The sequence below is a fragment of the Nycticebus coucang genome, chromosome 12 (genome assembly GCF_027406575.1).
Source record: "Nycticebus coucang isolate mNycCou1 chromosome 12, mNycCou1.pri, whole genome shotgun sequence".
Taxonomy (NCBI): Eukaryota; Metazoa; Chordata; class Mammalia; order Primates; family Lorisidae; genus Nycticebus; species Nycticebus coucang.
The window spans coordinates 58,173,296-58,188,194 of NC_069791.1; the positions used below are offsets into that span (position 1 = coordinate 58,173,296).

The 14,899-nt window shown below is 48.5% G+C and overlaps 1 protein-coding gene across 5 annotated transcripts in view; it reads left to right on the forward strand.

The window, feature by feature from the left end:
- The first annotated feature begins 7,612 nt into the window (after nucleotides 1–7,612).
- B4GALNT3 (beta-1,4-N-acetyl-galactosaminyltransferase 3) overlaps nucleotides 7,613–14,899 on the forward strand; it is a 118,253-nt gene continuing 110,966 nt past the window's right edge. For all 5 annotated transcript variants that reach the window (XR_008373173.1, XM_053554465.1, XM_053554466.1 and 2 more), the window contains exon 1: nucleotides 7,613–8,154. Coding sequence is in view for 4 of the 5 variants with exons in the window: in XM_053554465.1 (XP_053410440.1) it covers nucleotides 7,986–8,154 (169 nt within the window). In the remaining variant the exon portion in view is untranslated. The remainder of the gene's footprint in view (nucleotides 8,155–14,899) is intronic.

The following is a 14,899-nucleotide window of genomic DNA, read 5'->3' on the forward strand; positions in this document are numbered from 1 at the left end:
CATGCCCTGGGCTTTCCGACCATTGTTCTTTCCTAGAAGGTCGTAAGGTAGGTTAACACAGCCACACCATCCACTCTCCTGGGCTGCCTATGGTGTTCCCAGCCAGTGAGTGGGTTCAACTGTGTTTGAGAAAAGGGAAGAAGCATCCATGTTCCATTTCTGTTTTATTATGGGAAGGTATCCTTAAATGACTGAGCTTTAGAGGAAACAGTCTCACAGGAATGGGGAATAAGAACGTTGTCCATTATTACAGTGAATGACATTTATTGAATGACTTTTGAGCTGGATGCTCTAGAAAGAGGACAGATTACAGAGTGAAGAAAAAGTGTGGTCATTGGTAAGCCCTGTTAAGGGCTGGGGAAACTGAAGTCAGGAGAGGGAGATGCATATGAAAGAGTTTCTTTCTTTCCCTTCCTCCCTCTCTTCCTCCCTCACTCCCTTCCTCCCTTTCTTTCTTCCTTCCTTCCTCTCTCTTTCTGCTCTCTCTTTCTTTCTTTCTTGACAGAATCTCACTCTGTTGCCCTGGGTGCAGTGTTGTAGCATCAGCCTAGCTCACAGCAACCTCAAACTTTTGGACTCAAGCAATCCTCTTGCCTCAGTTTTTCTATTTTTAGTAGAGATGGGGTATCAATTTTGGTCAGGCTGGTCTCAAACTCCTGAGCTCAGGCAATCCACTTCCCTCAGCCTCCCAGAATGCTGGGATTACAGGCACAAACCACTGCCCCCAGCTAATTTTTCTATTTTTAGTAGAGATGGGGGGTGAGTGGGAGGTCTTGCTCTTGCTTAGGCTGGTCTCAAACTCCTGCACTCAAGAGATCCTCCCACTTCAGCCTCCCAGAGTGCTAGGGTTACAGGTGTGAGCTCCAGTGCCCAGCCTGAAAGGGTTTCTTTCTCTAGGATGAAAGACTAGAAATAGGAAATCCAACATCAGTCAGAGGAACCTAGATATCAACAGCTTCCTGTAGCTCAGTGGTTAGGGCGCCAGCTACATACATGGCTTGGGCCTGCTAAACAACAATGACAACTGCAACCAAAAAAATAGCTGGATGTTGTGGCGGGTGCCTGTAGTCCCAGCTACTTGGGAGGCTGAGGCAAGAGAATTGCTTAAGCCCAAGAGTTTGAGGTTGCTCTGAGTTGTGATATCATAGCACTCTACTGAGGGTGACATAATGAGACTCTGTCTCAAAAAAAAAAAAGGAAAAAGAAAATACTGAGAACACCCTCAGAGCTGCAGAAGGTGGTGCCAGAGAGCCAAGGCATGGAAGAAAACTGTCAATCCTCCATTTGTACAGCCTCCTGAGGCACAATGTACACCTATGTGTGTTCAAACTCATAGGGACTTGGGCAGCGCCTATGGTCAGGGGTAGGGCGCTGGCCACATACACCGAGGCTGGCCGGTTCGAACCCAGCCCGGGCCAGCTAAAGCAACAATAACAGCTGCAACAACAAAAATTAATAAATAAAATAGGGTGGCGCCTGTGGCTCAAGGAGGAGAGCGCCCGTGCCATATACTGGAGGCGGTGGGTTCAAACTCGGCCCCGGCCAAAAACTGCAAATAATAATAATAAAATATAGCTCCTTTAAAAAAAAAAAGAAAAAACCTCATAGGGACTGAGCCTGTGGGATATGTCCCTGGGAGAAGAGAAAGAAGCAACAGGACTTCACTCAGAGGTGTAGCACTACCCTGGAACCATGTTGAGCCACAAAGCTTCTGGCCATTAAACATGTACCATGACTTGGGATGTGAAAGAAGCTGCTCAGAACTGTGGATTGTTGTGCCTTAGCTTCAACTACAAATCCCCTCGCTATTATCTGCAGGATGCAGACAGGAGAGAATGTCTTTCTAGAGACAGGTGACAGAATGTCTTCCAGTGGGCATTAGTGGTAGAGAGAGAGGAGGCCAGGCTTAAGGAAGGCTTGGGTAGCCTGTTTCAGCACCAACCAACGAGCAACCAAGAGTGTTGTTCATCTTATTTCCTTGTGGGTTTCCCAGCAACAAAGCAAACCTGAGTGGAAGGAAATAATTGCTCAGTTGAAAAGCTTGAACAAGTTGAAGTTAATTTTTTGACTGATGATCATCCCTTGACTTGTTGGGGAATCCTTCTCCCTGAGGGAGGAAGGCGAAAAGAGAGGTCATAATAATTTGGAGGCATTCACACTGCAGACTGGAAAGGGAAGCAAGACTCAGCAATTGATGCCAAATTTAGAACTTCAAAGCACATAGTTCTGGTTTGGGTCACCCCTCACCGTTTTCTGAGGACTATTATCAACAACTTACTTGTTTGGGAGTGAAACCAAGTGATAAGCTCTCAGTAAGTGAATTGCCTGGGCTCCTTCCTAGCCAATGAGCTTTATTTTGACCCTGGGCATAACATCTCTGCCCCTCCCTTCATCTGATTCCTTTGACACTTTGCAATGTAATCCTTTTTTTTTTTCTTCTTTTTTTCTTCATTGTTTTTGTTTTTTTAACTTTTCTTCTTTTTTCTTTTATTAATTTTTTAAATTGTTTTTCTTTTTTTAATAAGAGAAATGTTTATTTCCAGATACCACCCACATGAGGAGAATCACAAGAGTGATTACCCCAATTTTTTAAATTGTTTTTTGAGATCCAATCTTGCACATATTCTTTTCAAGGGATGGAAAATATTCATCTGTTTCCCAGTCTGGTATGCAAATTTCTTTAGGACCACAGATGGAGAAATTAAGGGACTTTGCCAGAACTCATACCATTCTTTCTATCATCCACAGAGAAGGCCCAACTGTACTGGAAAGCAAGAGAAGTAGCCACTAAAAAGCTTTCAGTGAGGAAAGGATTGTCCTCCGTAGTAGCAAACTCTGCAGAAAGATTTGTAAGCGATGGACTCGTGGAAGGAGGGATAGGGAAAAGATCTCTTCCATGAAAAACAGGACAGACAGCCTTGATGAGGGTGGGGAGGGGAAGAGGAGAATTATCATGTGGTAGAGTGAGTTATGGATGTGTCAAAAGTGAGCTCAGAGTTTCCAGAGTAAATACATTTCTGCAGGGAACTTCCAAGGACGCAACATGTGCAAAGGGAACAAAAAGGGGGTGTGTGTGTGGATCTGACTTTAGAAAGCCTGAATGCAAGTTCCGTCTAAGATGCAGGTCACCTTCAAGAACTTGGCAAAATTATTCAACATCTCTGAGCCCATTTCCTCATCTGTAAAATGCAATCAGTGAAACCAATTGCTTCCAGTATAAATGTTTGCATGAGTTGAAAAAGATAAAGGAGGGTGGCACCTGTGGCTCAAGGAGTAGGGTGCCAGTCCCATATGCCAGAGGTGGCGGGTTCAAACCCAGCCCCGGCCAAAAACCACAAAAAAAAAAAAAAAAGAAAAGAAAAAGATAAAGGAAATACACGCTTACCAAAATAGTCCTGGCACTCAGGAAGCATGTCTTGTGGGTAGCTCCAGCACTGGTCTCTTAGGAATTGTTCTAAAGTAAAGGAATTCAATCCACTCTCACATCTCAAAGACCTTCATTGATTTATCATCAGAATTTCTACTACCTAGTGGGCACAGAGGCTCGAGCCTATAATCCTAGCACTCTGGGAGGCTGAGATGGGTGGATTGTTTGAGCTCAGGAGTTTCAGACCAGCCTGACAAAGAGCGAGACTTCATCTCTACTAAAAATAGAAAAATTAGCCTGTAGTCCCAGTTACGCAGGAGGCTGAGGCAGGAGGATCACTTGAGCCCAGGAGTCTGAGGTTGCTGTGAGCTATGATGATACCACCGCATTCAACTCAGAGCAACAGAATGAGACTGTCTCAAAAAAACAAACAAACAAACAAAAAAAGAATTTCTACTACCAATAGCAAAGAAGCTCCTGAAGTGAAAGAGAAGAGGGAGGGCGGCGCCTGTGGCTCAGTGAGTAGGGCGCCGGCCCCATATGCCGAGGGTGGTGGGTTCAAACCCAGCCCCTGGCCAAACTGCAACAAAAAAATAGCCGGGCGTTGTGGCGGGCGCCTGTAGTCCCAGCTGCTCTGGAGGCTGAGGCAAGAGAATCACGTAAACCCAAGAGTTAGAGGTTGCTGTGAGCCGTGTGACACCACAGCACTCTACCCCAGGGCGGTACAGTGAGACTCTGTCTCTACAAAAAAAAAAAAAAAAAGAAGAGGGAGAGGTGTGTGTGTGTGGTGTGGTATGTGTTGTGTTTGTATGTGTATACACACACCAGGACACAGACAGAGGTATATGGGTAAAGATATACATGTGGAAGGTCAGGTTGGAGAAGGAGGGCTCTGGGTACAATGGAAAGAGGACTAGCAGGCTAAAGATCTGGTACTGGTTCTGATTTATCATTTATTGGTCATATGAACTTGGTAAAGATCACCTTGAAGAAAGTGAGGCTCACAAAGCTTGTCAGTAAATAGAGGGGCTTACTTCCTCTGCTGTTCTTATATGGTTGTGAGAAATAAGACATATGTAATATAGATCTAAAAATGTTCTGTAATCTCAAAGGTGCTATCTTATTATGTAGATATCAGGTTTTAGGAAATGGAAAGAGTAGCACCGGGGTCACAGGAGTTATTTGGTATATTTTGACATCCTCATAGAAAAGAAAAAGAACTGCTCTGGATATAGCACCAGATACCTGAATACAGGTTCCTGGATACCCTTCCCATCTTTTTCCTTTTCGTCCTCCTCCTGTTGCCAACGCTGGTTCAGCCTAAAACGATCCTCACACCTCAGCCTGTTAAGTAGTTGGGACTACAGACACAACCCACTATACCTATCTTCTCTCAGTCTTGAGGAGAGAATTGTGGTGGGACTGCCACCTGTTTCCATGACAAAGTGCTGGAAATGACTCAGCCTAAGATTCAATAGGGTTATCTCCAATGAGTGAGAGACTCTATGTACAGAAGCCCTGGTCACAGCCCACTTGACCTAGCCAGCTAGTGCATGCTGGCTACTCCTGTCCTAGACTTCGGAAAAGAAAGAACATAAGAAGTGCATGCATGAATCCTTAGAGCTCACTGGAGACATTTTGCAGGGGCTATTATTAGAGAATTGTCCTTTAACTCACCTTGTGTTAAAGAACTACAGTGAAAGTTCTGGGAGATGTTTGCTCAAAGTGTTACCCTCATCCTCAAACACTATTGAGTGCTAAATGGAACACTGTGCAGCATGCTGGAAATGCACTTCCCATTTTTAAAGCCTTACAGTGAAGTTGGGGAAACAAGACTCACAATCAAAATAAATCTCGACATATCAGATGGTGAGACAGATGGCAAATTCCACTAAAGCTCTAAGGAGGAAAAGGTTGCTCAGGACTGGGCTGGTCCAAGAAAACTTTATAGAATCTGAAATGAACCTTGGAGAGAGGGTCAAACTTGGCCAACAAGAAAAGAAAATGTGTTGGAGGGCAGAGAATAAACCCATTAGCTGGAGCAAGTTTCATATGGTCACATAAAATTGGAAAAGGTTTTAGAGGGCCTTGAATTTGAATTTATAATTTGCATTTTAATCAGTAAGCACTGAGAAGCCATTAAGAATTTTTGAGTAGGTGTATGGATAAGAGAATTTTATAAAGACTATCTGGTGGTAGTGGAGAGGATGGCTGGGTTGGGATGGGGAGCTTAGGGTTAGGGAGGCTAAACAAGAAAAGTTACAATAGTATGGTAGAGACTAAGGTGGTAGCAGAGAGAAGGGAAACAAAGTTCCTTTTTTTTTTCAGACAGAGTCTCAAGTTGTCACCCTGGGTGGAGTGCTGTTGCCATCACAGCAGCTCACAGCAACCTGCAACTCTTAGGCTCAAGCGATCCTCTTGCCTCAGTTTTTCCATTTTTATTTATTTATTTATTCATTTTATTTATTTATTTATTTTTTTGTAGAGACAGAGTCTCACTTTATGGCCCTCGGTAGAGTGCCATGGCATCACACAGCTCACAGCAACCTCCAACTCCTGGGCTTAAGCGATTCTCCTGCCTCAGCCTCCCGAGTAGCTGGGACCACAGGCGCCTGCCACAACGCCCAGCTATTTTTTTTTTTTGGTTGCAGTTCAGCAGGGGCGGGTTTAAACCCGCCAACCTCGGTATATGGGGCCTGCGCCTTACCGACTGAGCCACAGGCGCCGCCCTATTCATTTTATTTTTATTTATTTATTTATTTTTCTTTCCTTTTTTGTTTGTTTGTTTTTCTTTTTTTATAGAGATGGGGGTCTCGCTTTGGCTCAGGCTGGTTTTGAACTTGTGAGCTCAAGCAATCCACCCACCTCAGCCTCCCAGAGTGCTAGGATTACAGGCATGAGCCACCACGTCTGGCAGAAACAAAGTTCTTAATTCTGTGAAGAACTTCTGTCTTAGGGGAGTATTTGCATGATACTCATTTGATATTAAAATGTCTAGGGAACCCTTTTGGCCCCCTACTTTTTCCATAATCTTTTGACCCTTCCCCCAGGAGAATGGAAAGGAAAATTGCACTATTAATCCGCTGAATGACCCTGGGCAGTTCCCTCTGCCCTTTCAGACTTTGATTATCTCATTTAAATCAGACAATAATGCTTTACCTGGCTGAAGGCAGAGAACTGGAATACAGAATATCTTGGTGATTTTTTTATTTTATTTATTTATTTATTTAGAGTCTCATCATGTTGCCCTAGACTTTATTTATTTTGAGTCTCATCATGTTGCCCTAGGTAGAGTGCTGTGGAGTCACACCTCACAGAAACCTCAAACTCTTGGGCGATCCTCCTGCCTCAGCCTCCCGAGTTGCTGGGACTACACACGCCCGCCATAACGCCCGGCTTTTTTTTGGTTGCAGTTGTCATTGTTGTTTAGCTGGCCCAGGCCAGGTTGGAACCCGCCAGCTTCGGTGCACGTGGCTGGCGCCATAACCACTGTGCTACGGGCGCCAAGCCTATTTTTATTTATTTATTTTTTTTTTGAGATAAAGTCTCAGTTTGTCACCCTTGTCACAGCTCACAGCAACCTCTAATTCTTGGGTTCAAGAGATTCTCTTGCCTCAGCCTCCTGAGTATTGGTGATCTTTTTAAACTGGAAGACTAACTTTTTTTCTTTATTTTTTTTGGTTTTTAGTCCCTCCTCGAAACTAACATCTACTCTCTCCAAACAGATATTTCAGCCCAGTTTGGGAAAAACTGTCTGTTGGGGTTCACCCTGGGGGTGGGGGTTCCCCAGGGTTTCTCGCAGGGGGCGTTGAGGCTGGAAAGTAAGGTCTTCAAACCTCGCCCGAAAACGCAGGTACAGCTGAATCCAGAGTCCAGGGCATCGTTTCCTCAAGTAGGGAGTAGGGTACTTTGCAGAAACGAAAATCTCTGAAAGTCAAAGCCACGGGCGTCAGCCAAATACGAAACAGCCTCTACTTCGCTTCTGCTTGGGAGCAACACCATTACGTGCAGAGGCGGTGACTCTGTTTCCCTCAACCACGCAGTCTGGATCCTTACTCGCCCCCTCATCCACCCCACCCACGCCCAGTCGGCCGAGGCCCCAGTTTTAGCCAGGCCGAGTGGGGCCCCTCCCTGGTCAGCTCTGCGTCTCGGGGGCGGAGCCCACCTGTGCCCGGGGGCGGGGCCGCGGCGGGGGCGGGACAGGTGGGGTGGAAGGTAGTGCCCAGAGCCGGGAGAAAGAGCCGGAGCCGGAGGAGGCGACCGGAGAGGACAGCCGGGCGGGCGGGCACCTAGGGAAGCCGCCCTCTGGGCAGCGTGTGAGAGCGAGCGAGCGCGGAGGGAGGGAGGCAGCGAGCCTGCGACTAGGAGAGGCGTGGAGAGGGGAGCCGCGCGCGGAGGACACTCGGGGGAGGAGGAGCCGGGCTCTGCCCTTAGAGAGACCTGCGAGGCGCCCGCGCAGCTCCAGGACCCCCGGCGCACGGAGCATGAGCCCGCGCCCCGCCGGAGAGCGGCGGGGGCACTCGGCCACCGCGCAGCGCTGAGCCGCGGGGCCGGGCCGCGGGGCGGGGGCTGGGTGGGGAGCGGCCCGCGCTGGCGGCGGCAGCCTCGGCTCAGCGCCATGGGGAGCCCCCGGGCCGCGCTGCTGCTGCTGCTCCTGCGCCCGGTCAAGCTGCTGCGGAGGCGCTTCCGGCTGCTGCTGGCTCTCGCTCTCGTGTCCGTGGGGCTCTGGACTCTGTATCTGGAACTGGTGGCGTCAGCTCAGGTCGGCGGGAACCCCCTGAACCGGAGTAAGTAGCGCCGGGGGCAGTGGGGCGGCTGTGGTGGCTCCCGCGCTGGGGGGACCCGCCTCCCATCCCGTCCTCAGACCCGATTTCCAACTGGTTTTCCTGTCCAGGTGCCCGGCGCCGCCCCGCGCCTACTCGGGAGAGGCGGTGGCGGGGGAAAGGGGGGAGCTGCGGGGCTCGAGTGCCGAGTTTCCCAGCTCGGGGCCTGCCCGCCGGGCCATGTGCGGCCGGGCATCCTCCCGGCTCCCGCCTGGCCCGCGGACATGCTGCTGAGACTCGGGGCACCTCCAGCTGCTCGAGGTCCACGCCGGACTTGGGGTTTGTGTCTCGGATGCCTTTGCTGTCTCCGCCGAGGCAGCGCCCTCCGGTCGGCGCGGCCCAAACTTTGCCCACCGCCTTTTCTGTGGCTAACTCCATTTACCCTCCTGCTGCGTCTTCTTGGGGAAGGGTTCTTTTTTTCTTTTTTTTTTTTTTAACAATACCTCTGAGATAGTCCCCTCTCCTCCCCCTTCCCAGACGCCACTCCCCTCCCAGTCCGGTCCTTTTCCTGCAAGTCTCCCACCTCCTCGTTGTACCCTCCCTCTCCTGGTTCTGGCCACCCCTTCTGCTAGTTTTCTGAAGCTCTCTTTGCGAACCGTGCGGAATATACCGAACTCCCCAGACCAACCAGACAATGGACAGCACAGTGGACCGGGCAGTGGGTAGAGTCCTACTCATGTTTTTAACTTAGTCAAAGCCACTTACTATTTCTGTGCCTCGGTTTCTTCCTAAGAAAATGGGAGGGAAGGGTCTCTTTGCCTTTTTGCATCGGTAGCCATGGCCATGTCAGGTGATTTTCAACGTGTTGATGGACCTGATAAAGCAAAACTCTGCCTGTGGTGTCAGAGACTGTGGAAGTCAGTGCAGTATCTGGCAGGAGGAGTGGAGAACTTCCCATTCCTACCAGGTGCCCAGCCCAAGCCTGAGAGGCAAGGGTCAGAGTTCTCCTAGATAGCCTCCTTCACTTCCAACTTTCGGGAAACTGGGAGTGTTTCTGGGAGGAAAAGCTGAGTGGCTGAAATTGCTGGTGGGAAGATCTGGGACCTGTGCTTGTGTCAACTTCTCTCCCCAGAGCTGGGTGTGGTGCTTGCCGCCTTCTGTGGCCAAAGAGAGGGAATTACTAGGGACAGTAACCCAGCTGGTTCAGGTTAGACTTGGGTATTTATGGCCTCTCCGTCAATTCTGGCTGTGGGTTGGGAGAGCGGCTCTGCCACTAGCTGGGGAATCACCGGGGAAATGACAGCTTCTCAGGTGAAATGAGGAATTTGGTTTACATGAACACCAAGGTCCCTTGCAGTCCGGATACTAAGACTGACTGATGCCCCACACTTGAGCATTTCCTGGGCCAGAGGGTTCAGCACACGGTGAGGAGGGCTAAGCCACCGCTGCACAGCTCTACACAGGATGAACAAAATCCACCTTCCCATAGCTAGATCTTCCCTCCTCTGGGCCTTGAGTGAGTCTTTCCTCCACACAATGGCCACTCTGATGGCCCCCAGTAAATGAGCTTGTTTAGAGTGTGTGCAGGTGGGAGGGACAGTTCTCCCTCTTCTCCTTGGGACACTTCTACCCAACTTGGCCATCAATGTGTTAATGTGGTAGCCAAATTAAAAACAGAGGAAACAGTTGCTTTGTGAACTTGAAATCATCAACCTCCCTTTCCCTTCTTCCCTACTCTTCTTTAAGCTCAAGTGTGTTTTCTCCTAAATGACTAATTTTGCCACAATAATAATGTCACATTCTGGCTCTGCTGGCTGTCTTGTTCTGAGCCATCAGTCCTTGGGTCTGTTGGATTCCCATCCTGGATGAATCTTAACTCTCTGACTGGGTTTCCTTACTATTCCCTTTTCTTTTTCTTTTTCCTTTTTTTGTTTTTCCGAGACATTCTCAAGCTGTCGCCTTGGGTAGAGTGCTGTGGCATCATAGCTCACAGCAACCTCCAATTCTTGGGCTCAAGTGATCCTCTTGCCTCAGTTTTTCTATTTTTAGTAGAGACAGGGTCTCACTTTTTGCTCAGGTTGGTCTCGAACCTGTGAGCTCAAGCTACCCACCCACTTCAGCCTCCCAGAGTACTAGGATTATAGGACTATTCCCTTTTCTAAGCCAACCCTTTTCCAGAAAAATCTTCCCAGTTTCCTATTCCAGAAATGATTTTTAACACGTAGCTAAGCCTAGGCACTGATGGATCCTTTGTTTCCTCTTCTCTTCCTCCCAGAACCCTGAAATCCATCTGTTTTCCAGGGTAGCTTTTCACACTGGGCTGTCTCTGTTCCACTCTTTTCATGATTTCCTTATGAAATGAGATTTAGGCAGTGGCTGTGGTTTCTGGCTCCTTGTCTCCCATCCTTTTTTGTTGTTAAGCCCAGACATCTTGCATCTGAGTTCCCTCTTTTCCTGTGAGTCTCACTCCTAGCTCAGAACTGTTCCTCTGGAGGGAGGGCAGGGGAAGAGGCATCAGGAAAGAAGAGGTGGGAAGTTGTTGCTGGCAGTCCTTCCCTCACACTCTGGTTACCAACATAACCAGGGTGGTAAAACTGCCCCTCCCAGGACTGCACCCAGGCTTTGACCACAGCAGCCAGAGCCCCAACTTGGCTCTGCTAATCAAGCTGTGCTGCCTCCCCACTCTATCAATCCCTGCCAACTCACTCCCCCACCCATCAGCTCTCTGTCATCTGTAAGGCCAGCCCCTGTTACCAAGAACCTTTCATTTGCCTGTCCCTGTGTGCCGGGTACATTGATCTGGTTCTGGAATAAGACTATGAAGACACGGCAGTCAGGAACTCCAGGGTGGTAAAGTAATGACAGGGGAGAATACTTTCTATTTCATCTCCATGAAATAATCCAGTAGTTTAAGATACGGGTGATGTGTAATTTGGGCTTCATGTGCAGAAAGAGATAGAATCACAATTGGAGTAGCTTCAGAGAAAAACAATCAAAATCATTAGTAAGTAGAAAATGGGTCTCTTGGCTCCATGCCTGCAGCTTAAGGAGCTAAAGTACCAGCCACATACACCAGAGCTGACAGGTTCGAATCCAGCAGGGACCTGCCAAACAACAATGACAACTACAACTAAAAAATAGTTGGGTGTTGGGGCGGGCGCCTGTAGTCCCAGCTACTTGGGAGGCTGAGGCAAGAGAATCGCTTAAGCCCAGGAGTTGGAGGTTGCTGTGAGCTATGCTGCCACGGCACTCTACCCAGGGCAACAGCTTAAGGCTCTGTCTCAAAAAAAAAAAGAAGAGAAAATGGGTCTTCTGGACAGAAGCATCAGGGCTATTCACTCACTCACTTAGACAAATATTGACTTAGTGCATACCTTGAACAAGGTGTTATGCTAGGTCATTTAGATATGACAATCAGGATAAGGTTGCAGCCCTCCACAACTTTCTATCTAGGAGGAGAGCTAAGGTGCCTATATGAAAATAATTATAGGCTAGGTACAGTGGCACACACTTGTAATCCCTGCTACTTGGGAGGGTGAGACAGGAGGGTCCCTTGAACCCAAGCTGTTGTGCACTATTATATGAATAGCCACTTCACTCAGCACAGTGAGATTCCATCTCTAAAAAAAATAAATAAAAATAATTATGAAACAGTCATTTACCTTTTTTTTTTTTTGTAGAGACAGAGTCTCACTGTACCGCCCTCAGGTAGAGTGCCGTGACGTCACACGGCTCACAGCAACTTGTAATTCTTGGGCTTACGTGATTCTCTTGCCTCAGCCTCCTGAGCAGCTGGGACTACAGGCGCCCGCCACAACACCCGGCTATTTTTTTGTTGCAGTTTGGCCGGGGCTGGGTTTGAACCTGCCACCCTCGGCATATGGGGCCGGCGCCTTACCGACTGAGCCACAGGCACCACCCATACCTTTTGTTTTTTTTTTTAAACATAGTCTCATTCTGTTGCCCTGGGTAGAGTGCATCATCATCACTCATAGCAACCTCAAACTCTTGGGCTCAAGAGATCCTCTTTCCTCAGCCTCCCAAGTACCTGGGACTATAGGCGTGCACCACCACACCTGGTTAGTTTTTTTCTGTTTAGTACAGATGGAGGTCTCGCTCTTGCTCAGACTGGTTTTAAACTAATGAGCTCAAGCAATCCACCTGCTTTGTCCTCCCAGAGTGCTAGGATTACAGGCGTGAGCCAACAGTCATTTAGTTTTACAAATGTAGAACCTAGATGTTACTGTGACACTTCTAGAAATGGGCATAGCTCTTTCAACCAGTATTTCATGGAAGTAGTGACAGGTCAGGAGACTTGGAGGATTTGGTAGGATTAAAAAACAAAAACTTACCCAAGCTTTTGCCCTGGGTAGAGTGCTGTGGTGTCACAGCTCACAGCAACCCCCAAGTCCTGGGCTTAAGCGATTCTCTTGCCTTGCCACAACGCCTGGCTATTTTTTGGCTATAGTTGTCATTGTTGTTTGGCAGGCCCAGGCTGGATTCGATCCTGCCAGCTCTGGTGTATGTGGCTGGCGCCTTAGCTGCTTGAGCTACAGGCACCGAGCCTGGATTTGGTAATATTTTAATAGATGCAGAAAGAGGTTATTGCAAGGCTGGGCACAGTGGCTGACACCTGTAATCCCAGCACTTGGGAGGCTGAGGGAGGTAGATTGCATGAACTCACAGGTTTGAGACCAGCCTGAGCCAGGGCAAGACCCTGACAAAAGTAGCCGGGTGTTTTGGCAGGCGCCTGTAGTCCCAGCTACTTGGGAGGCTGAGGCAAGAGAATCACTTGAGCCCAGAAGTTTGAGGTTGCCATGAGCTAAGATGCCACGGTACTCTACCAAGGGTGACCAAGTGAGACTCTCAAAACACCAAAAGAAAGGGTGGCACCTGTAGCTCAGTGGGTAGGGCGTCAGCTACATACACCAAGGCTGGCGGTTTCAAATCCCATCTGGGCCACCTAAAAAAAAAAAAAAACAATGGCAACAACAACAAAAATCACCAGGCATTGTGGTGGGCGCCTGTAGTCCCAGCTACTTGGGAGGCTGAGGCAAGAGAATTGCTTAAGCCCAAGAGTTGGAGGTTGCTGATGCTACAGCACTCTACAGAGGGTCACATAGTGAGACTCCATCTCAAAAAAAAAAAAAGTTATTGCAGAGAGAAGGAGCAGTGTTAACAAAAAACAAGAGTTGGGGTTGGGCGAGGGTGAGATGACTCACTCCTGTAATCCTAACACTGGGAGGCCCTGGAGGGTGAATTGCCTGAGCTGAGGAGTCAGAGACCAGCCTGAGCAAAAGCGAGACCCCATCTCTAAAAATAGCCGGGTATTGTGGCAGGCACCTGTAGTCCCAGCACTTGGGAGGCTGAGGCAGGAGAATCACTTGAGCCTAAGAGAAGTTGCTGTGAGCTATGATGTCAGAGCACTCTACCGAGGGTGACAAAGTGAGACTCTATCTAAAGAAAAAAGAAAAGACCAAGAGTCAGGGGACAGTTAGTGGTTGGGAATATTGAGCAGCTGGGTTTAGTGAAGATATCGAGTAGAATACAGGATGATACTACATTATGAAAAGCTTTTAATAACAACCTGAAGAGTGGCACTTATTGAGCATAGCAGACAACCACTGAAAGTTTTAGAATAGGATACCATTGCAGAATGGGACAGGAAAGGGTAATATTCAAGCTACTTAACAATACTTTTGGTATGGAATGGTGGTTCTGGAACAGGGTCCTGAAGGTCCCTTGCTGTGCCCAACATTAACCCTTTAGGTTCTGGGTCATAAAGCTATCCTTCGAAAGGGTCAGGGTGGGCCCCTTCAAGAGAGCAGGGTACTGGGCAGCGCCTGTGGCTCAAAGGGGTAGGGCGCCAGGCCAATATGCTGGAGGTGGTGGGTTCAAGCCCAGCCCTGGCCGAAAACCACAAAAAAAAAAAAAAGAGAGAGCAGGGTACTCAGAGAGCCAAGGACAGTCACCCCACCAACACATATGTAAGGATTTCAGTGTTTTGTTTTTTTTTTTGTAGAGACAGAGTCTTACTTTATAGCCCTTGGTAGAGTGCCGTGGCCTCACACAGCTCACAGCAACCTCCAACTCCTGGGCTTAAGGCGATTCTCTTGCCTCAGCCTCCCGAGTAGCTGGGACTACAGGCACCCGCCACAACGCCCGGCTATTTTTTGGTTGCAGTTTGGCTGGGGCCGGGTTTGAACCCGCCACCCTCGGTATATGGGGCCGGCGCCTTCCCTACTGAGCCACAGGCACCGCCCAGTGTTTTTTTTTTTTTCTTTTGTAGAGACAGAGTCTCACTGTACCGCCCTCCGTAGAGTGCCATGATGTCACAGGACTCACAGCAACCTCTAGCTCTTGGGGTTACGCGATTCTCTTGCCTCAGCCTCCCGAGCAGCTGGGACTACAGGTGCCCACCACAATGCCCGGGTATTTTTTGGTTGCAGTTTGGCCAGGGCTGGGTTTGAACCCGCCACCCTCGGTATATGGGGCTGGCGCCCTCCTCACTGAGCCACAGGCGCCACCCAGGATTTCAGTGTTTTAATAACCAGTATGACTATACTGGTATGTGCTGGCTGGAAAGGAGCTCTGGGAACAAAACTGTTATTGGAAATTAAAGATTCTCCATTCTGGAAGGTTTTAACAGTTTATACCCATTTGTTCAGAATAGATTAGCTAAGATTCTGCTGAAGACAGGGGTCTGGACTAAGATGGTTTTTAGGTTGTTTTTTGTTGTTTTTTTTTTGACAGAGTCTTGCTTTGTCAT